General features: G+C 47.9%; 5 protein-coding genes across 5 annotated transcripts; 3 read left to right on the plus strand and 2 right to left on the minus strand.

The window, feature by feature from the left end:
- Window positions 1-760: 760 nt before the first annotated feature.
- Window positions 761-2,783, plus strand: VTN00DRAFT_1768 (uncharacterized protein; the record flags this gene model as incomplete). The annotated part of the gene is made up of 3 exons (XM_069427911.1): window positions 761-1,777; window positions 1,849-2,161; window positions 2,698-2,783. 3 exons carry the CDS (start codon window positions 761-763, stop codon window positions 2,781-2,783), a joined length of 1,416 nt encoding a protein of 471 aa, XP_069292470.1.
- A 7,355-nt stretch (window positions 2,784-10,138) lies between these two features.
- Window positions 10,139-10,306, plus strand: VTN00DRAFT_1769 (uncharacterized protein; the record flags this gene model as incomplete). The annotated part of the gene is made up of 2 exons (XM_069427912.1): window positions 10,139-10,196; window positions 10,272-10,306. The coding sequence occupies 2 exons, from the start codon at window positions 10,139-10,141 to the stop codon at window positions 10,304-10,306; spliced, it is 93 nt and encodes a 30-aa protein (XP_069292471.1).
- Window positions 10,307-12,194: 1,888 nt separating this feature from the next.
- VTN00DRAFT_1770 (uncharacterized protein) lies at window positions 12,195-12,559 on the minus strand (the record flags this gene model as incomplete). The annotated part of the gene is made up of 2 exons (XM_069427914.1): window positions 12,195-12,311; window positions 12,371-12,559. 2 exons carry the CDS (start codon window positions 12,557-12,559, stop codon window positions 12,195-12,197), a joined length of 306 nt encoding a protein of 101 aa, XP_069292472.1.
- A 1,163-nt stretch (window positions 12,560-13,722) lies between these two features.
- VTN00DRAFT_1771 (uncharacterized protein) lies at window positions 13,723-16,337 on the plus strand (the record flags this gene model as incomplete). The annotated part of the gene is made up of 5 exons (XM_069427915.1): window positions 13,723-13,736; window positions 13,819-13,971; window positions 14,079-14,612; window positions 14,676-15,973; window positions 16,024-16,337. The coding sequence occupies 5 exons, from the start codon at window positions 13,723-13,725 to the stop codon at window positions 16,335-16,337; spliced, it is 2,313 nt and encodes a 770-aa protein (XP_069292473.1).
- A 422-nt stretch (window positions 16,338-16,759) lies between these two features.
- VTN00DRAFT_1772 (uncharacterized protein) lies at window positions 16,760-17,023 on the minus strand (the record flags this gene model as incomplete). The annotated part of the gene is made up of 1 exon (XM_069427916.1): window positions 16,760-17,023. One exon carries the CDS (start codon window positions 17,021-17,023, stop codon window positions 16,760-16,762), a length of 264 nt encoding a protein of 87 aa, XP_069292474.1.
- Window positions 17,024-21,320: the final 4,297 nt, after the last annotated feature.

Raw genomic sequence — 21,320 nt, forward strand, 5'->3', positions numbered from 1 at the left:
GGCAGATGGAAAAGGCTGTACATTTAAGCAATCTTGAGCATCTGTCGGTCTACGACCTGTTACACTGAGTCTGCCCAATCGGCAGAACACCGTACAGCGATATGTCCTGACAAAGAGTGCTTCGCATATTTAGAAACGCTGCGTTGATTGATTGACTCTTTATTGCTTTCTTTTCGTGTACTGTAAGGCAGGCGGCGGATCGAACCACGGCGGCTAAGTCGACCTCCACGAGTCAGTCCGACGCCCCGAAACAAATTATAACCCCATCCCTCTTCGCACGCCGGACAGGGGATGTGCCTTTATCAGACGCCGCGCAGGTCGAGCGACCGGGGTCTTTTCCAGTTCTTTCTTGCACCTCGATGCTCTTTGTGGTGGCCGCAATTATACATGACGCGTGGATGTGGTCGGGCGCTTAGCAAGGATGACCCATCCGCCGTCCGCGTCGCCTCCGTAGCCATCCGTCTGATCGACAAGGCAAGTTCAACGCAGATCATGATATCTCCCCAGCGGCTCAGCGGTCTTTAAGTGCGTTCGTTCTACGGCGCTTGCGTGGAGTTGGCCTTAAGTGAACACCAAAATCCAGCGCTCCCCTGAAATCCTTCCCTCTCGTTTCACCGTTTCAACATGCTCGATGCATCGTAAATCTCCCATTTGAACGCATGTTTTTCCCCTGGAAAGGTACCTGATCAGGTCGCTTTTCGTCTTTCCTTCCCAGGCACTTGTCTATCCTTCCTTTTGGCATTCATCCTCTCCTTCACCAATGCATTCCTACCGCTGGCGGTTCCCTTATTCGCGTCTCTGGATTGTCATACTTTCTCCTATCCTTGGCTTTCTTTTACTTCGCCATTTGCTAAACCCCAACTTCGGCGCACGTGTTCCATATTGGAATACTGGGGAGACACACCCCGCGCCCAATAACAGCCATGTCGGTCACTCCGACTGCCGCCAGATCCCTGGCATGGAAGACGTCCTGGTCATCATAAAGACCGGCGTCACTGAAGCACTGGACAAAGTTCCCGTGCATATTCAAACGACTCTCCGCTGCGTGCCGCACTATGTCATTTTCTCGGACTTTGAGGAGCGAATTGCCGGGGTCCGTGCTCACGATGTCTTACGCAATGTCAGTCACGAAATCAAACAGACTAACCCAGATTTTGGCATCTACAACCGCCTGCGCGAACATGGAAGACCAGGGCTCCTGGACGATGATTTAATAGATGAAGCTAACAGCCCTTCCGGAAAACTCAACAATCCGGGATGGAAGCTGGATAAATGGAAGTTCGTGCCGATGATCGATGAGGCTCTTCGGATTCGGCCTGACGCAAAATGGTACTTCTTCATGGAGGCAGACACTTACCCGTTTTGGCCAAATCTGATGGCGTGGCTTGCACAATTCAATCCGGAAAAGCCGCTCTACATCGGCTCGCAGATGCAGATAGGCGATGTGACATTCGCCTACGGTGGTGCCGGAACCATCATCTCTAACCCAGCGATGCGGAAAGTCTCCGAATACCGTGCAGCTCATTCTGCAGAGATCGACGAGTTTACAGCAATGCACTGGGCAGGTGACTGTGTGCTTGGAAAGGTTCTGCATGATGCCGGGGTTAACCTTCTCTGGGCATGGCCTATGATGCAAACGTCGACGATCTGGGGAGTCGATTTCTTTGCCGACGCATATGGCCGCAAAGCGTGGTGCTATCCTGCGGTCTCATTCCACCATTTGACCCCTGCGGATATAGAGCTCCTGTGGCAATTCGATCAGCAGTGGTTTGGAGAGGTAAGTAGATACATACTGTCACAGTTCCAGTGACACGTTTATCTGTCCAAATATACTTACAAAATCACCAGAAGGGAAAATTCCTGCTCCTACACAGCGATGCATTCAGAGAGCTTATAGAAGGAGACCTTGTGGCTCCACTCGATGATTGGGACAACTTCTCCGATGACGCCGGAGAAGTTTCCGATGATGGGCAACAACTGCAGTCCTTCGCCTCCCTGAGTGACTGTGAAGCACGATGCACGAAGGATCCAGAATGTCTGCAATACTCCTTCAAGGAAGGCAAGTGTTTGACATCGAAGATGGTGAAACGGGGAGTCAGCAGCTCGGACGTGCAATCCGCGTGGATGACGGATAGAATCAATGCGAAACTCAGGGTGACAGGTTCGTGTTATAAAGCGCAATGGATACTGAGATAGTATCCCTCCACGACATGCACATACATGTACATATATACGTTCGATTTGTTTTTAGACCGGTGTACACAGGATGTCTAGGCTATACGGGTATATACCCTGGTATCTATGTCATAGGGCATGTAAGAAATGCATTTTTGGTTCTTTCCCAGGTGGAAACTCGATAATGTGCGAAGTTGTCATTCCTGGTAATTCGTCTTTTGATCTCTACACATGCTGACTCGCATCTGAATGCCAACATGGTCACGTGTTTCCTGCCATGTTGTCTTTTAGTATCAGCCTGATCATTTTACAACCCTAGCTCAGACCCGCCCGTATCTGTCCTAAAGTCGAGCACAGGGTCTACAAATGTCACCTTGCATAGGCATCACCTATAACACTGCTTCTAACTTGGCCTCGCCATCAACGCGCAAAGAGTCACCCCAGATGGATTCCTTGTCGTTGGGATTCTGACCTGGCCGGACACATAGTCCAAGACTGGACCTAAGGAACCAGACATACCAGTAGGTATATCACCTCCCGAGGGCGGCATCCTCATCTTCATCCTCCTTGCCAGTGGACTCGTAACTCGTCCACCTACCTGGGAATAAACACCCTTCTTACTTCTCATCACTTGTCAACATTCACAATCTCACCATTTTATCCCTTCTTTTCAATGTGAGGCAGTGTTGACCATGCTTCAACTCACCAACCCTATGCGCAACAGTAAGCGCCTAGATAATTCCAGTTCAAATCAGAAGTGCTTCACAGGGCAAGATTTTATGGCTCAGGAGCCTCAAACTCGAACAGAGCCTGCATAGCAAGCAGTATTTTTCCTGCACACAGTGTTGTTTTTTTTCGCATATATAGACAACACCCTCGTCAACATCAGATTATGGATTGGAAGAGACTGTGTAGCTGCCCAACCAGGTTAAGACGCTTTCCCAGATAGGATCCCGCTTGATCTCATACAGTAGATACCGTTTCTGGCGTGCAGAGTTCCAGGGCTTCTTCTGCAATGATATTATGACACCGATGATACTTGCAGAGATGTCGTGACAGTAAGTCCAGTCTGGAGATATTATAAGTTTTTTTTATGTCACATAGGAGACTCATTTGCATCTTTTGATGAGAAAATCACAATTTGAAATGACAAAAGAAGAAGTCAGATGACATAACCCCAGTAGTGTAAGCAAGCTGTGATATACCTTCAGTGCACATTACCTGTACAGACGTGTCTGCATTACTTGAATGAAGTCCTGCAACTGATATCGGACAGCCAAATCAGCATAGCTGTAGCGAGCAGAAAACTTGTTTGCAACATCTTCAAACCGTCTAATATCTACTGGCCTGGCCCTCGAGCTGATTTCTTCTATAGAAATGGCTGGTCAGTCGCAGAGCATACCCATTCAAAAGATGCGTATGGCCTGGTCAGTGAGCTAAAGAGGGCAAAATCAGCATCCTTCAGGGCTTCAAGGGTCTTTCCCACAGGATCAGTACTACTGATTGCAGAGTGCAGTCAGAAGAGTATCTCAAGGACTACCATCCATGTCACAAGCAGAGGCAGCCTACAGAAGAAGCATGTTGATCTGTACAGTAATAATAATCAGAAAAGGCCCAACGTTGCCAATTTTAAAACAAATCTTCAAGCAGGGTAATACAATATTTATTCTATCATCTTCTCATTATTGTTCTGTTGTACATCAGTTTCACATACTATAGGTAGGGAAATTATATAGAGGCTGCGCCTGATTATGCAGCTAAAGTGCGTAATATCACTCATCGCCACTACGGTCCGATATACAGGATTGAAACTGAGACGCTGATAAGACTAAACAGCAGGATGGGAGCTAGATACACGATGGCAAATAACGCAGTGTGTATGTACTACCCGGTATTAAGTAATTAAGTACCTATAAACTGGACCTTCAAATGGTCACTCTGCTGACCCATGAGTGCTGTGTGCTTGGTGAGCACGTTGTCTAGTGAGTATCCCATCCTCTCTATCCAAACCTCACTCCGCCGGTTCTGCTCACTCGTGGGTATCTTTGTGAGCCCAGTGAACGACATATCTTATTTGGTTACCTACCTACCTACTCTGATTGGTGTATTATGCTTCCTGTTGATTCTATTCTGTTCACTAGGTATCAATCTGTTGTAGCAAATCCTGGTAAGAGGCCATGACACATCCTAGTATTACCTTTGTCCTTTTGTGGATCGCAGTTCGGAAATTTCTTCCGTAGAGCCTATCATCCAAAGCTGAGGTTCACCTTTTAATGAACATATAAAAAAGAACTAAGCGGGGAGCCAAGAATTGAACCAACCTAATCACAACATCTTGCTTTAGTAGCCGGGAGATCAATGAGCCAGTAACGGAATATAACTCCGCGTGCATCTAAAAATGTTCACGTCTAAGATCACCCCGAAACAGTGGGTCTAGATTTTCTGATTTAATTAAGTACTAGTAGTGCCCATGACGCTGGGACGGGAAGTTGACTAATTTAGTATCTTATGTAGGTACCGATCACACTTCTAGTGAAAGGAGGCTGGAAAACTGGCACTTTTCCAAGTGAAGCAAGTATAAGAGTGATATTGCAGTTTTAGATCACGGTCAAAAAGACCAATCAATGTCTGATCATTTAGCGATCAGCGATGCTCAGTGACCTATGCATATAGATCACAATGGGACAAGCAGTACTGTCGTATCATTGGCTGCTTTGATTTCATTCAGACTGAAAGCTGTATTTTTCGATAGTGTATCACAAGGGAAGGAAACGGAGACTTTTCCTAAGTAATGCTGTATCGGGTATCTTGCAAGGCCTAGTTCCTGGGCTTATGGAGAATTATTGGCGGAACGGTCGGGGGTAATGGTCCCTGAGGGAACCTTCGAACGAGAACTACTCACATATTGTCTTCAACATATTCAACAATTGGTTTAGTATGATCGTGCTTCTTTCCTACAGGGTAACTCCTACCACTTAAAGGCTCTTTCACTGTGTTGTATGAGGGTTCAGGTGAGCACGATGACCGCAGCCTAGGCTATTTCTGAAGGGTTTGTGTTTCCTTGAATGCTCTCGTTATCCTATTTGGTGTCTAGGTATGCTTGGAAGTCCATCTTTTTGCCGTGTTCTTCGCCGATAAACATCTCGCCTTAGGCCAGCTTCCCTATTTGGAAGCGTCTGGATATTATCTCCGTCCAATGCCCAGCGTGTTTGCACCGATGTGATGTCATGTACTTTCCCCTTTTGGCGAATTGCGGTTCGATCATCGACAGATGCATACGACTAGTGCAACATGGGCAATTGGTAGCATCTTCAGGGCTCCCTATATGAGACGTAAGATCTCTAACTCCAGATTGGCTTTGCTCTCACAGTTCCACTTTTTTTTTCTAGGGACGCTAAAAAATGCACCTTGATAAGTTAATATTCAGTGATTTACAATGCTGGATACTCAGAGGTATTTTTACCGCACGTCTGAACCGTGGCAAGCATTCCTAAGCGCATAGTATTATTACAGGAGAGGATTGGAGTTCTGCCTACCAAAAGTAGTATCTACCATAAAAGAAACCTATCATATTGCCATCTTTAACCCGGTGCTTTCCAAGAGAAGGAGATCATGGCACGGCGGACTTGGGAAAAATGTATGAGTAGCCCATATATTCCTTCGACTTTCCCCATAGGGGATCAAAGGAGCAGAACCAAAAATGAGCAGCAACCGGGAACCAGCATAGGAGAAGCCCTACAGGCTGGCCTAGTGAAGACTCCGCCGAAACAGGCCATGTGATCGAAGAAGAACCCCTGCATGTTGAAAGCTCCACCACCCCTAGTGTTGGGACCTATGGTAAATCATGGCACCAATAATCCTGCAAGGCATAGTTGCTTCTGGACAGCTCAGGGACACGGACATCACGCAGATGGTAAATTTTTCATCCCCCAAAAGTACTGCAGTTGCTGTTCCTACTTTTAGAAGATCTTGGAGTGTCTGGTCATAAGAACCAATTGTATTAGTTATTAGTTATGGGGTGGTGGAAACTGTATGAGTTTCCACCCTACTTGATTAGCGAACTGTGCGGTTAGCAGGCGCTAATCCCAATTGAGCAGGGCATGAGGCCGATAGACCAAGTTCCCTAGGGCACGTTGACAGAAGGAATGATAAACTTCCCCCGGCTATCAGCCCGCACAACACGGCTGCCCGTACTCTCCAACTAAAATACCGTATTAAAATTGCCAAGTTCACAGTTCCCTGTCACTTTCCTTAGTGCCTCAGCCCCTGTCATACTCGGATAAAGACTCCAACGAGTCACGTCCAACTTACCAGAAAAGGCTTCTTGCATGACATTTTTTTCCGGACATCTCAGATTGCAGATTGCCCTATGATACATCACAAGCAACTAACCGCTCTCTACGCCCGCATCAGCTTGAAGCTACATGTGGGCTTTAAAGGAGGGCTAACATCGCCCGTCCTGCATACCGCTATCTCAGATACCTGCAGAAGTCCATCTTGCAGATCTAACTACCTGCCTAATCTAGTACCTTACATATCGATCAAGCGGATAAGGCTAATCTAGATCGCCCGGTATCTTGCATATAGAATAGAAATGTATCCCGCTCGTTTCGGAAATATTTGCATGATAGTCCTTTTACGGTTCGTGACCGGCATCGTAAATCGGTGGCAGTGATTTCTGCAGCAAGGAAAAGCGAACGACTATCTGCATGACCAGATCTTCAGTCTTTTCTTTTGGCCGTTATGGTGCGAGATGTTGTTGTGCAGATCATTTTTCACCCCATGTTCAGTGCCTACCTAATTAAGATAAACAAAGTAAAAGCGTAAACAGCTGGAAAAGATTTCACAAAAGTAGGTAAATACCAAGAAGTTCTGTTCTATCTTTTCCTTTTTTTTTCTTATTCAGCCGTTCTTATTTTTCTACAGGTTAGGCAGACTCTCATTATCATTTTGTTGAGACCTCTTCCGTTCGACACTTGCTATTTAGAGATGTGTACATACATTAGTAAGTACCAAAGTACTATGTCATAGGTACTCTAATTGACCCAGCTTACGCCATCTCTCGGATCAGACGAGACAAGGCAACGAACAGCGGAGTTTTCCCTATACAGTTAGGTAGGTAGTGCTCCCACTGGCAAAAAGAGGGGCTGAACCCCGTCCGTTCTATACCGTATTGCTATTGTGCGCTCATACATCAGACCATGCAATCGCATGAACTTATAGAGCGAGGCTGAGTTTTCTAGGCAAACGGGATGTGTATACAATACTCCACAGAATTGAATTAACCGGTGTCAAACTTAAAAAAGACCACGCATGCCATGCAAACTGGCAAACTGCCAACGACAAGGGACCGAGGGACCTTACAGGTGGGCCCGGTCCCATGGAGCGGTGGGAAATAGAAGAGAAGAAAAAAAGGGCTGACGCAATGCAATATCTGGGTTTCCGGGAATGGTAGACAGGAGATAGGTAGGTAGAGATTCATACTTTTGTCTCTTTACTGTTTTGATTTTCCCCCTTTTTCTTTTATTAATCTTTTTGATCCGATTTGGATTTTTCTTTTTTGCTTTTTCTTGGTTCCTGATAAGCATCACTGTGCTCCACTGAAAGAAAAAGATTGACCATTTTCCTGATATTGTATGTATATCGGGAATTGCTGGAAATATCTTGTTTCGTTCCTAACTCTTGTTTCGGGATTTGAATTTAACCCTAGATATCGGGATAGGTTACGCAGACAGGAAATTGATTGGTGGTCAATATGCAGCACAATCAAAGAAAAAGGAAAGATCAGAGTGTGACGCAAATATCTCAACATATTTTTTATTTAGTGCCTGCCATGTGTGCGACCGATCGTCCTCTTTAAGTTTTATCGATAACTGTATGATGCAGCACCGTGCATTAGGTACACCATGGACAATGTGGCCTGTACCCTGCACACAGTAGAAGGGGAAAGAAAAAGAAATGCCAAAACCTGTGTTTGAGGAGAGACTCTGCTCAACGCTATGCACCCTTCTACTACTGCGACCCATAACTATGATAATAATAGCTTTTACCTGCAGAGTAAAAGACCCATGATATCCGCAGTATGTACGTATACTCCTAAAAGAGCCCTACGATCATCCAGCGAATCCGAACGTCATGATGCAGCCACGTTGAGAGAATGATCTTGGTCTGCGGATACCGGTCTGCGGCAACGACGTCTGTGGCGGACGTCATGGGCCACGATAGGTCCAGAGCTTCTTTTCGGCCTGTGGAGATTCAGGGCGCTGGAAGCCAAGCCGCGGAAAGTCGGGGCGGATGGAGAGATGGACACGAGAGAGATCTTCTCTCTCCATGTTTTTTTTTTTCTTGCTCGCACTGACGGGGATATGCGCACCTTTTTTTTCCCGCGGAGTCGGACCGCGGTGATTCATTTAACTCGTCGGACCTGTGCGGCTGAAGTTGCTGTTTCAAAATTCTGATGTCGTAGGTGGCTGCCTGACGCTGTGTTTCCCTGGCTGCTGCCGGGCAGTAGTGCGGGGAACGTAACCCCTGTCTTTGCTGTCTGATATTCGCTGCTAGTTAGCTCCTAAGGTTGATAGCTAGCTAGGGCCACACTGCAGCTGAGGGATGTCGGTGATGATAGCAAGCAGGGAGATTGTTCGATCGATTGCCAGAGCGAAGATGTCAATTGGTTCATGTATATGTGGTCAGGCGCTGAGGTGTAATTTTTCCGTCGACTGATAAGGCCGTCTGGGAGGTGAGGCAAAGGGATGTGCAGATCTACGCAGTAACAACAACCCCCCGAGTTGAAGCTTGTGATTTTTTTAGGCTTCGTACCCTTCTAGGAAACTGAGGTCTTCCATGGATGTTCGTGACGTTAAACATGAGGCAATGCAGCACAGGACGCAAGGAGGCGCACGGTGTCTTGAAGAACAGGCGATTTCTCGATGCGCCGTCCAACGTCTTTTTGCCTCGTGTCTCAGGCTGTCTCAGCCCTTTCTGGTCCCGGTCCGACGATCTCAATGCTACATGTGGTAAAAGATAGATCTGACTTACGAAGTTTTATGAGGATGCAGTTGTCGTTTTGTCGGGAGTACTCTCCGAACCATCCGTAGCCTTATCAAACAGTGTCAGTATCTGGCGGAAAATCGCCACCGTGTTTACTGGGATTAGGGGTGCATCTTTTTCCATGTGGCATTAATCCGACGCGTTTCCTCACGTTCTCACCTAGCCCGCGGAAAACCGTACGTACAGAGATCGTTCTTTTCGGATTCTGTCGGAGGATAGATGCGGTGATGTACTGTGTAGAAAATTGTATAGGGATCCCTGGAGTAGCAAGGGTGTACGGGGTAGATGGTAGGTAATGCCAAGGAGAGGGCAGAGGAAGTTATCTGCTTAAGCTTTATAACCCACAGGGGATACATATTTATCAGCTGTTGACACGCAATCCTCGAGAGTTTTTAGAAATTCGATGTATGGTATAATAAATAAATATTAATAGCGCATTGACAGTCCATAGATTATTCAAAACCGTTTCCTATTCTAGATAGTCAAAAACGATCAAACATTACAAATGATTCAAAGTCGAGAACTTTGGGAGTGTTATAGATCGGAATTGACCCGGCATTGTGTGTACCTAAAGCGATAGCCTTGCGTGCCTGGAACAGATGAATTACCGGAAATTTTCCCATTATGGCAACGACGCGACGGGCTTCTAGACTTTCGTTCTCTTTGTCTGCCGCCTTGGCCAGGCCGTCAGGATCACTAATTACCTTCCCTATCCGTCGGGGTCTGCTCCACATATTTGAGTTACGGGGAATATAGCAGCTGCAGAAGATAGACACATGGGATCTGCGGTCTGTTTGTCAAATTTACGGTTTGAGTTTCGTTTTCTGATGAGCGTCCGCAAGTTGCTTAGCACAGATCCATTCCTGATGGAGGCCGCGTGTCTGGTCTTATCCTCCTGGGGAAATAAGTCGGGGCGATGTCGGGGGCACATTTGCAGACCCCATACACGGAATGGGTGATGGTTGGTTTTTCTGGTAAGTTGGAACATGGCTTTTCCGTGTAGGTAGAGTTAAAAGGCTTTAAGATTTAACTAACAGCTTGGGTTTTAGCGATGATGGGTCCCTTGAGTCCGGAGGCCGTCTGAGACTTCTATGCAGTAGGTTTAGGGAAGAGCCACGTATGGTTTGGTAGCCATGGAAGAGAGAAGCCATTCTGCATTGAAGCGGACCATTATTCCTAAAATAAATTTCACAGTTTACTGGCCTTGGTCTAGAGGATACAGTGTGGGTGTGAAACCAAACATGGCAGAACTGTGATTTGAGTATCAAGAAGTCAGTATTAATGTTTGGAAAGTATTCTGCTACCGACGAAATCTAGATAGATATCAGTGTCGAGTTGGAGCATTGCTGGCACTGAGATGAGAATCTGATCACCACACTGTAATGTTGTACAATACGTGTATTGTATGTACATACGATATTGGAGGTCACTCTGAGAAGTTACTGTATTTCACGTACGTCTTGGCATCAGCTGTAGATTTAAGGAATTGACGGAGGATGAGCCTCCCATTTGAGACGCATTTGGAATAGGGTCGTTGCGCGGCGGTTACGGAACCCACGGTGTACGCAGTACGCAATAGAGAACCTGATGGGATTCTTATCGTGGGCCGGTAACCCTCTCCATCTGCTATCCAGAAGCCCAGGTCGGTATTCGGCCAAGCCCCTGTTCGTTTGACAGTCCCTTATTATTCGCTGGCAGAGTTTACCGCCTGTTTCCCACGGCATCAAGGTACTGTGCAGGAGGATGATGTCATAGACTTCATCTATAGCGGGGGGCCCCGGTTCAACGGGCGCACGGGTAGGGCGATCCTATGATCAGTGGATGTGCGACAGCTGCGGTGCATCCTTGACCTTTGAAAAAAGATCAGCAACTGCCGCTGACGCAATGAGATGGAGTCCCCTATAGATGATAGCACAGGACACTTGTTCCCGTGCTCGGAGTCGGTGGGCTTCTCTGGCCTAAAAAGTTCACATCATGGACTGGTAAAAGCTTACGATGGTCCTGTGGAATAAGATTATTTGCTTGCGGAAGCCCGCTTAAACGGGGGGCGTTTGCTGTCGGCTAACCGAAGCAGGCAGGAATCCCATCTATCACCCAGGGCCCATTGTTCTAGCTCCAATGGAAGAAAGGTTCCATGTATTTCTGTCGGCTGGCTGCTGCCCGGAAGTTTCCTGGGAGCTTTTTTGCAGGAACTGACGGCTGCCATCATGCCGCCTCGAGAGATTACTGTGTTGGCATCCATTTTGTGGCGAAGCAACCACTAGCGCAGGACTCGAAGCTACTGCGTTTAACCCCCCACCTGCTGTCCCTTCTTGCAGATTTGCTCTTGAGTCTTTTTTAGCCAGGATGACCAGGGGTTTCACCCCTTGGGTGTTGTGGTTAAACTTGAGAAGAAAGATAATGACTTATCTATGATCAATGCCTGCGGGGAGTGTTAATCATAGTGGCGGGAGCTGTGAGGAGAAAACCACAACACTGTGGGGATCAGAAGATGGTTTTCTGGGTCAGAGACCGAGACTCTTCCGTGACCCACGGACAGGTCCGCTGGGGAGTAGGAATCCATATCTACCATATACCTAGAAAACTGTTCATGAGGACGACGTCAACACTCCAAACCCACAATGGCTGTCGAAAGGACCTTATTACCTTAAGAATCTGATATTGCGAAGAGATACTCTGGACCTCTGCGACGGATGTACTATAGTATTCTATGGAACGATAAAACATTTTGTGACCTACAATTGAGAATACCTGGTCGAAACTCGGCCGTGGAGAGCAATTGAAGAGGGGTACTGTAGAAAACACAGCTTTCCACTGCGTATAAATGATGAAATTACGTAGTGTCCACAAAACAGGAGCATGCCTTCACGTACTTCGTACTCCGAAGAGGTCCACAAGAGAGGCATATGTCATAGACGTTGTTTTCTCTTTGATGCCGGAACAACTTTGATGGAACAGCCTAACAGTTGTCTTCATGGAGTGACAATGGACTTGTGAGGTACAATGGCGCTTTGAGGAGCTTCGACTGCGCCAGATGCCGGGGATGGAAAGAAGAGCTTCCCTGTTGCATCATCCGTGGCAAGTAGTTGCTGCGATCTTCTGCGATTATCCCAGGACGTGTTGCTTGCTTGGTCAGAGAACCGCATACCCCAGGAGATTTGTGGCGCAGTGTGGCTGTTTTAAGACCATGAGAGGGTTGGACGGTCAGTCGATATGATTTACTGTCATCGGGTTGATGTGTGTAGCAATTCGAGTGTCCGGAGCGCCAGCGCCGATGGAAACCGACCGAGTTGATCAACAGACCGTCACCATAGTTTGGATCCGCAGACCGCACCATGGTCGAGCCAGCCGTAGACGGGGTAATATTATTAGAACAATCATCTAAGTCGTTCGAACGAATGATGCACATCATGACCGGCGAGGTAGCCGTCATCTGTCGTTACACAGAGTCCCCACTGCTGTACCTGAGCCTCTTCTAATTCTATCCATATGGAAGACCCGCAGATAGACGGATACGGCGGGCATACCGACATCATGCTGGCAATACATACCACGATACCGATATGACAGATAGCGTACGACTCCCATGTATAAATCAGTTAATAAGGATGGGCGTGTCTGCACTTTTGCACGGAGCAGCCAGTAGCAACTAGTTAGCTAACTGACTGCTGGCTCCCCACCATCGCCCTCTTCCCCCGGCCCCCCGTCCGTCGCCTTCGCTCTCGTCCTCAAACCTCGCCGCTCGTCGCTCTCCCGCGTCCCTCACGTCACCACCCCTCGTGTGGTCCCTTTGGTCGAGCTACCATTGCTCCTCCGTGTTTACTTTATCCGCAGGGACCCATCCCCGACTTCCTTTTCCCGTCCGTGGCTCTGCTTCCCCCGGCGAGTCTGTCCAAAGGGGCCTTGTACCCGTCTCGCCGGCACGCCTCTTCCATCGTAATTGGCGTGCAGCCACCGTTTGTCCCCCTCCTCGCAAACGATCAGTCCCGGCCGTGCCGCGAACGAATACTGGAAAGGTTCTGGAACTTCGCGGCCGATCTACGTGGATTATTTAGAACCCGGTCAACTGGCAGCTCTGGGTACAAGCAGCGGATCCCCCCCACGCGCCCATCGCCTGCCTTTCTCGATCAATTCCCATGACTATCCTCTTCTACCCTGCAAGCACCACCATCTTTTTTTCCTACGCTCCTCTTCAATTCCGCTGTTCGATAGACTAAGACACGTCCTTGATCCTGGTGTTTACTTTCAGTGCTTTGCAATATAGTCCTGCGGAAACCCTGACCTTGCTCCGGCCGCAGCGACCCGCTCTCCACAAGTACATAACCTACAAGAAAAAGAAGCAGGAGCTCGTGGGATCTGTCGTTTCAACCCTCCGCACATCAGATGCTGGTTTTCCATCCGGATGTTGCCCGAGAACCAACCTTCGTCTCTTGCTTTCTATGATTTCCCCCCTCTAATCTCCCTCGACGACCAGAGCTTCTGCGACTTCACCCGCCCCAAATGTTTCGCAACAGGTATGATTGCGCGCTTCTCTCAGACGGGTTGAATTCATGAAGTTGTTGGATTTAGACGGCAGCTGACACCTTGGCGACGCAGAAGAACTTCCCAGAAACCGGATGAAGAGCTTATCTGCAGCTTCAAGGAGACGTTTCCCCATATCGTTACTGGCGCGTCGACCTCTCTTTCAGAGGCCACCTGCAACGCAACATCGCTGGACCCAGCTGTCGTCGAGCCAGTGATGCCAGCTAGGTACGCCCTCTCGCCGTATCTGCACCTGCACCCTACAATCCCCGTCGTCGTCTCCCACGCCTCATTCGATCCAATTCGCCTGTGCTGATTGCGAATTCCTTATTTAGGCCAGTCACGGGGGATGAGGACGTCAAACTTAACGATCCCAACCCTGGAGCCTTGCAGGATTTCCGATTTACCCCTTCTCTTATGGATCCCAACTCCTTTGCGTTTATGTCGCTTGCAAACCAGCCTCCCGGTTATTATACACCCGACGCCGGTGGCATGAATACTATTAATCATCACCCGGCCGGTGACCTACACACGCCTACCTTGGGGTTGAATCTTGTGGCTCCGCTTTCTATTCCCAATCCAATTAGCGACCCTCTTCCACTTGATCCTACAGCGGAGATGAACCTGCATCATTTCCACCATCAGTACCTCCCACAGCAGTTTCAGAACCTGAATCCGTTCGGGCAGCAAACGTCTTACGCGCCAAGCACGTTCGTCCATCGAGATTCAGCTCATGACCCTCTGGATAAGTCAGCTGAAGAGGCACCGCTGGACGGTGTGAATATGCAGGTGAGCGCGCCCTTGAACGTCGCTCCACCTGTACCCGACTTTTCCGAGCCCATGGATATCCATCCCGCGGTAGGGGAAAAGTAAGTTTGGACCTCCAACCACACTTTGCGATCCTAGACGAACAGATCTGATTATGTGCCTAGATTTCGGTATAACGCGACGCTTCGTGCCCCGACCGCAATGATCAGACAACCGGACGAGATCCCAGTGACTTACTTGAACAAAGGACAAGCTTATTCACTATCCGTGGTGGATACAGGCCCACCGCCGAACTATGCGTCGCAACCTGTCAAATATCGAACATATGTTAGAGTGTCTTTCGAAGACGAACAGCAGCGGTCGAAACCCGCAGCTTGCTGGCAGTTGTGGAAGGAGGGCCGTGGGTCAAACGAGGCACACCAACGAGGCGGGAAGCTTCTGGCTGTAGAATATGTTGATCCGATCCAGGGTGGAGATGAAGAACATAGGCATCCCCAGATCGAGCTGGAGAGTGCTTCGTTTGACGGATTCTGTGTGACGTGGACTCCTAACCCGGTAACCGGGTCCTCTGACTGTGCGATATCTGTTCGCTTCAACTTTCTCTCGACTGACTTCAGTCATTCGAAAGGTGTCAAGGGGATTCCTGTTAGGCTGTGTGCAAAGACAGAGATGTTGTCTCCTAACAACGTAGACCCCGGTGTCGGGAACGAGGCAGAAGTGTGCTATTGTAAAGTGAAGCTGTTCCGTGACCACGGTGCGGAACGGAAGCTGTCCAACGACGTTGCCCACGTCAAGAAGACGATTGACAAGCTCAAGCAACAAATTGCACAGGCTGAACTAGGAGCCAATTTCGGGAAGCGAAAGCGCAGCAGCGGCACCATTTCTATCAAAGGTACAGACAACCGGCCGCTGAAGATTCAGAAGCACAAGAGGACCTGGTCAATGGATTCGCAGAATGACGTCTCCGGCAAACTTTCGATCGAGGAAGACCTCCATCTGAAATTGGCGATGATGCAGGATATGTTCTCGTCTACTCGACCGGTGAGCGTTCTCAACCTCAGAGGTGATGAGCAGGACGATCCGGACTTGTTCCCAGTCAGCTTGCCTGGCGAGTCCCACGACTTTATCAAGCTCGAGGCCCGGGAATCACGACCTAGCATCGACGCCACTTCAGGAATTTCGAACGTCGTCTCCCCAACAAACAGCAGCGTGTCTATGAATTCCCCAGTTCGTCTGTCGACTCTCCATCACTACAAGTCGCGAGATAGTTCGAGGGACCGGTTAAGTGTCTCTGGACATCAGTCGGAGAATTCTTTTGTTTCTGGGCCGACGATGCTCTCGAATCGGCCAATCAAGGTTCAAAAGCTTCCAACGGAAGGATCGAACATGTCGAATGGGTTCATCGAGGCGCTTGACATCGACCCTACTTACAGGCCTCCGTCAGAGCGACCGCCGAAGCCGAGTGAGTAGCTCCGGCCACGCGACTCAGGATTTCTACTAACCAGTTCATAGTTGCATGCTTCTATGTCCGTTTTCCGACGGGAAGTGACCAGCAAATCGACGACTACTACCGAGCCATCTATCTTAGCGAACGCACCGTCAGGGATTTCATGAACAAGATTTCAGAGAAGCAGCAAATCGACCCTGGACGGATCGTCCGGGTGCTTCGTGTTAACCAAGATGGCCTGAAGATTATGGTCGATGACGATGTGGTGCGAGAACTTCCTGACGGTCAGGATATGGTCGCTGAGTTCTCCGATGCCTCACGGGTCGAAGATCCTATCGCCAACCCTGACTCTGCAGTCGAGGTCAAACTAACCTACTAGGACGATAATAGACCCGCATCTAAGGTTACATACGCGTTGCATAGATTGTCTTCATATTTGTTGCTGCCTACCCCCCCATGTTCGTCTCTTCTGGCTGGGCTACATACTTTTTATGATTGCTAGTTTCGATGCAGCTGAACAATGAATGACCGGCTCTGAGACGACAGAAGCCTGTCATGGGTGGATCGGTTTCTGCTGCATTTTGCCACCTTCGACACTGTCCCAGAGTCATACACGTGCACTGGGTTATGAGTGTCGTGGGCGATTCTATGACCCTTGAAATTATTATCCTTATTACTTCGCACGCGCCCTCTGACGGGTGGTCCGATGTTTATCCTAGTCTGTGCGATGATCTCACCAGTCGCGCGTGACTGTACATGTTTTATGCGACGTACCTCTGGTTCTCTCATGCGGTTATGAGTTTATATCTGGGTTGTGTTCTTTCTCTTCTTCTCCACGGGGGGTTGAGTACGGGGATAATACACGAGTCTCCGAGCAATGATACCCACGTTTATGCGGTCTGGTTTGTTGATTTTGATGCATGTGTTGACGAGCTCCCAAAATGGCGTTGACAATCCCCTGGAGGCGATACACGGGTCCCCGGGCAACGGCAGGAAAACGTACCCTTTTGTTTCTATAGCATGTAATGACCCTGGTTTCGGTGCGTGGTGCGTCTGAAACCACATTTTCTGTTCTTGTTTTACACAATGTTCTGGGATGAAGCACACGAAGTTGATACCCCAATTTTTTTCTAGTTTATAGCTATATAAGACTAACTTCTTTTTTCATCCTCTTTTCTCTCTGCCCCCGCTTGCATGACACAACCCTCAGGTCTCACTCTCTTTGATTGTCGAGCCTTTTTTTGTCCTCTTCCGACAGCCATGATTCTTGTCACGTGTGTCAGAGAAAGTCTGGAATCTGCCTCCAGGGTTGGGTGGTTGAGAGGCGTTGGATGCGTCTGTTGAGCAGATGTGTATAGCTGCAGCAGCATAGGTATAGGATATACAGAAAATACCCTGCTGAGTTGTCTTTTCCTGGACAGGAAAACTTTTTTCCCCTTCTTTTTTCTGTCCAAGTCCGCGCACGGGCTTATAGTGCAGCGATCTTGGCAGGATTTCTCAAGGGGAATTGATCCACAGGGAGCCGGGCCAATGCCGGAGATTAAAATTAAATGATAGATCTCTGATGATAGACCCCAGACAGAAGCAAGGAAATAACGCAGTAGCTCTGAGGGCGGGTGGTGATGGAGCATGGGGGCGGCTGCAACGATTCGTCGACTCGGGGGACCGGCACCTGCGCCGAGCCCGCGCCCTCAAGCAGTGTGGATCCCATCCGCCCCACTGTTCGAGGCCAGGACACACGAGAGCTCAGCCTGAGCATGGACTTGATGGAGCCCCGAGCTCGAGCAGGTTTTTGAAATGCGAACTATTGCTGCAAGAGCGGGATCAATCCGAAGCAAGCTTTGGAAGAAGCTGCCAGCATTACATATATACAGGATCAGCAGATTAGGCACTCTATTATTGCACCGAGCGGGGAAGGTGATCCCAGCGCCGGGATATGACGTCACTGTCCGCGCCGGGTTCCACCTTCCGGGTTCCGAATCCCGAACGACAGAGCATGCTGCATTCTGCAAAAGTAAAACCGTTCAAACAACGGGCATAGCCGCACGGCTATCCAGGGCCACCTGCTTGTTTAGGTAGGTAGCCGGGATACATGGACCTTGCGCACGGGACACGCGGCTTGATGGCTTACGCAGAGTACATGACGGATGTGGATACGATATACCGATATGATCTACGTATGCTGCTTGTCTGACCATTATGTTCTGGAGTTATTATTACTACGAGTCTATATAGTACGACGCGCTGTGGCTCAGGTACATACAGCACAATTAGGTAGTAGGCACGGACGCGTGGGCTATGTCGCTATTGTTGCAGCAGGACCTGCAGATATATTATTGAAGGTTAAATAAATAAAAGGAAAATAATTCCAAAGTTGAGATATCTCCTAAGCCTTGACCTAGTGCTAGTATGAAGTAAGCTACGCCGGCGACAATATTAGATAGCGAAAGGTATCAAGTAGATTGATATTGAACGATCCGCTGATTCCTTTCTCTACCACCCTCCTCACTTAAGCGTCCTTCTAGTAACCCCCTCAAGAATACCAGAGACGGCCTTGCCTCCACGTACAATACAGATCACCATGGGTCCTTGCACCTTCATATCCAAAAGTGGTCACAAATGCAGTTGCATTTCTGGATCTTGCATTACTAACGGCAACACCACTGTGGAAGTCTGAGATGAATGCGGGCATCTCATGTCGTTACATGGGGATTATGGTAAGTGCATGACTCCCCTTTAAAGCCTATCGATTCCATTAATCATTTGCAGGAACTTCTCTCCCATATGAACCGTCAATTCTGGAAGATGTTTCCCCACGCGTTGACACTGTCGCGAAGCTTGCTGGTCTATTGGACGAGTACGGAGTTGTTCATGTTAGAGGGACTCCAGCCTCTGGAAAGACCAGTATCACGTATCTCTTACAGCAGTACTAACACCTCCGTGGACGGCGTGTTGTCTTCTTGACAGGTTGGCACAACATTCCCGACCCGACGATGCATCTTGCTACAGCGTGCAACACAGTTGGCTATAAAGAGGTACAATCTCACAAACGTTCTTCACAAGCATATAGTTTTCATACTCGACGAAGCCCAACAATCCTATCAGGACTCCGCATTCTGGCTTGGTATTATCAAGACACAAAGCGGCCGTACTTCGGGGGCAAAGTTCTGTCTCTTTTCATCGTATGGAAGCCCCACAACTGGACCTGCGGAATATCCCTTTGGAAGCACCCCCGTCCATTTCGGTCCTAAGCAGCGTGTCTCCATCACCGTGTCTCATATTCCAGATTCACCGGATATTTGTATGTTCTATAATCCCAAAGAATTTGAAGACGCAGTAAACAGGTTATGCTCGAAGCGGCCTACCGAATTTCAGATAGAGCTTTCCGCTCGTGAGTACCTCTATTCAATCACAAACGGGCAGCCTGGTGTGGTTGATGCACTTGTGACTTTTCTCTTTAAGATATGCGTACTCTACATCAAATATTACCAGATTATAAGACTAATTCTACAGACCTACCGATCTGATCTGAAGAATCATGTCATACAAGAAGTGACGAAGGAGCTCGTCGTTCATACATTGATGATGAGTGCAGTTTTCCGAAGGCTGGAACACTTTCCTGTGTTTAGGGCGTTCCCATCATCAAGTCTACTCACTCCGCCCGCAACCAATGTGCTGCGTAGAGTTTTGCAGGATGGGAGTATATGTTCATGTTCTTTTATGGAATAGTGTGTTTAAATGAGGTTTTATCCCAAAACGCAATTACACCCCATACCAGCCTAACCCAAAATGAAGCCACCTTCCAATTGAATAACGTGTTGAACACAGTGAGACTGCTACAGAACCTACCTATTATCGATATGGTAGTTAGTCTCAGTCTAGTCTAAATAGAACCGCTAAGTTCCATTGGAAATAGGTTAAGTACGATAGATAGATAGGATGGAAGCTGGGACTGGAACTGAGAGGGGATGTTAGGAAGAAAAACTACTTAGTTTTAAAAAATATACAAAGATTAAGCAAGACTCAAATTAAAGTAGGATAAAAGATAGAGTAGAATAAAGTACCTCCATTAGATAATTTAATTTAATAATTGCAATATACAAAGGACTTATTGCTTATAGAGGGAGAAGGGAGACGATGGACACCGGTGTCGTGTCGTGTTGTCTACACAACTTTGATAATAAACGCGCTGAATCGGAAGATTTAGATTTGATGCAGGCAGGTCTTATGTACTGCATCCGGGATGGAGCAAGGGGCTCCAGCTAGTAGCTGAGCAGAGCTGAGGACCATCAGTTCTGTTACCAATTTATCTGTTTACAAAGGTTTTTTTTTTCTTTGCATAAAATTCTCTATTGGGAGTGCTGGTTCTGAATCCTAAGGTGGATTGGATTCTGGCCCACGAACTCCCGGGACATTTGAAGTCGAGAACTCGTCTTGGATTAAGTATGTAAATACATAGAGCTGTTGTCATGCGCAGTCTTAGTCTCAACGGGTTCTGTAGTTACTCAGCCTGATGAAAAATTCTCGTAGTCCATTTTATCGAATACATGAGCATGCATTTAAATGTGTCAGCAGTCATCAATCGTAGATAAGCTTTCCTTTACAGGAGCATCCTGTGCTGCATAGGTAGTGCACGAAGGTGGAACAGTACTTGTGACACATACAGCAGCGCCTGATGGATCTGCTCTGCCTTGTTTACTGACCAGAAAGCTGCATCCCGTCCGTATTAGACAAGAAATGCTGCATTATAGGCTCCCTTGGCGGGCTTTGTGCCTTGAACATACTCTTTGGTCGCTTGAGCTCCCCAGCTGTACAAGAGTGCTGTACTGTACTGTACGTAGGCTATCACTGCTATAACTATTTGAACTCGTAACAGTAGATTCATCTCCAAGTTCTTCTTCCTAGGATAAGGTACATGCTATGTGCGGATCCAAAACTTCAAAGTCGAATCAAACAAGTCTCTTTAACAGGAACCGGGTTTTGGTTAAGTGGCAAGTAATTGTTGAAACTAATGAATGGGTGTATTGGCAGAAAGGTCAGTAGGTAGATTGCTGCATTATTGTATATGAAAACGATTCACAATTCCAGATGAGGTTTGGTGATCTCTTGAGTAGTATCAAGTTTCTCTGGCTCACAGAGTTGCTCAGCATGTACAGATAGAACAGCACTCTTGTTAATAGATACATTGCTTGTCAGAGAATAAGCATTTTAGATAGCCTAGATGAATGGTATACGAGGGTCAGTGTTGTCCGGTACAGTAGTGTATATAGAGTAATGATAGAAGGACGGTCCAGGACCTGAGTCGACTATGTCCTTCCAGGGGTGCTGGGAGTCGAGTCCTCTCGGAATTAAGAAACAGACA

This window comes from Thermoascus crustaceus, assembly GCF_041956765.1.
Source record: "Thermoascus crustaceus strain CBS 181.67 unplaced genomic scaffold VTN00scaffold_1, whole genome shotgun sequence".
In the NCBI taxonomy this organism is placed as follows: domain Eukaryota; kingdom Fungi; phylum Ascomycota; class Eurotiomycetes; order Eurotiales; family Thermoascaceae; genus Thermoascus; species Thermoascus crustaceus.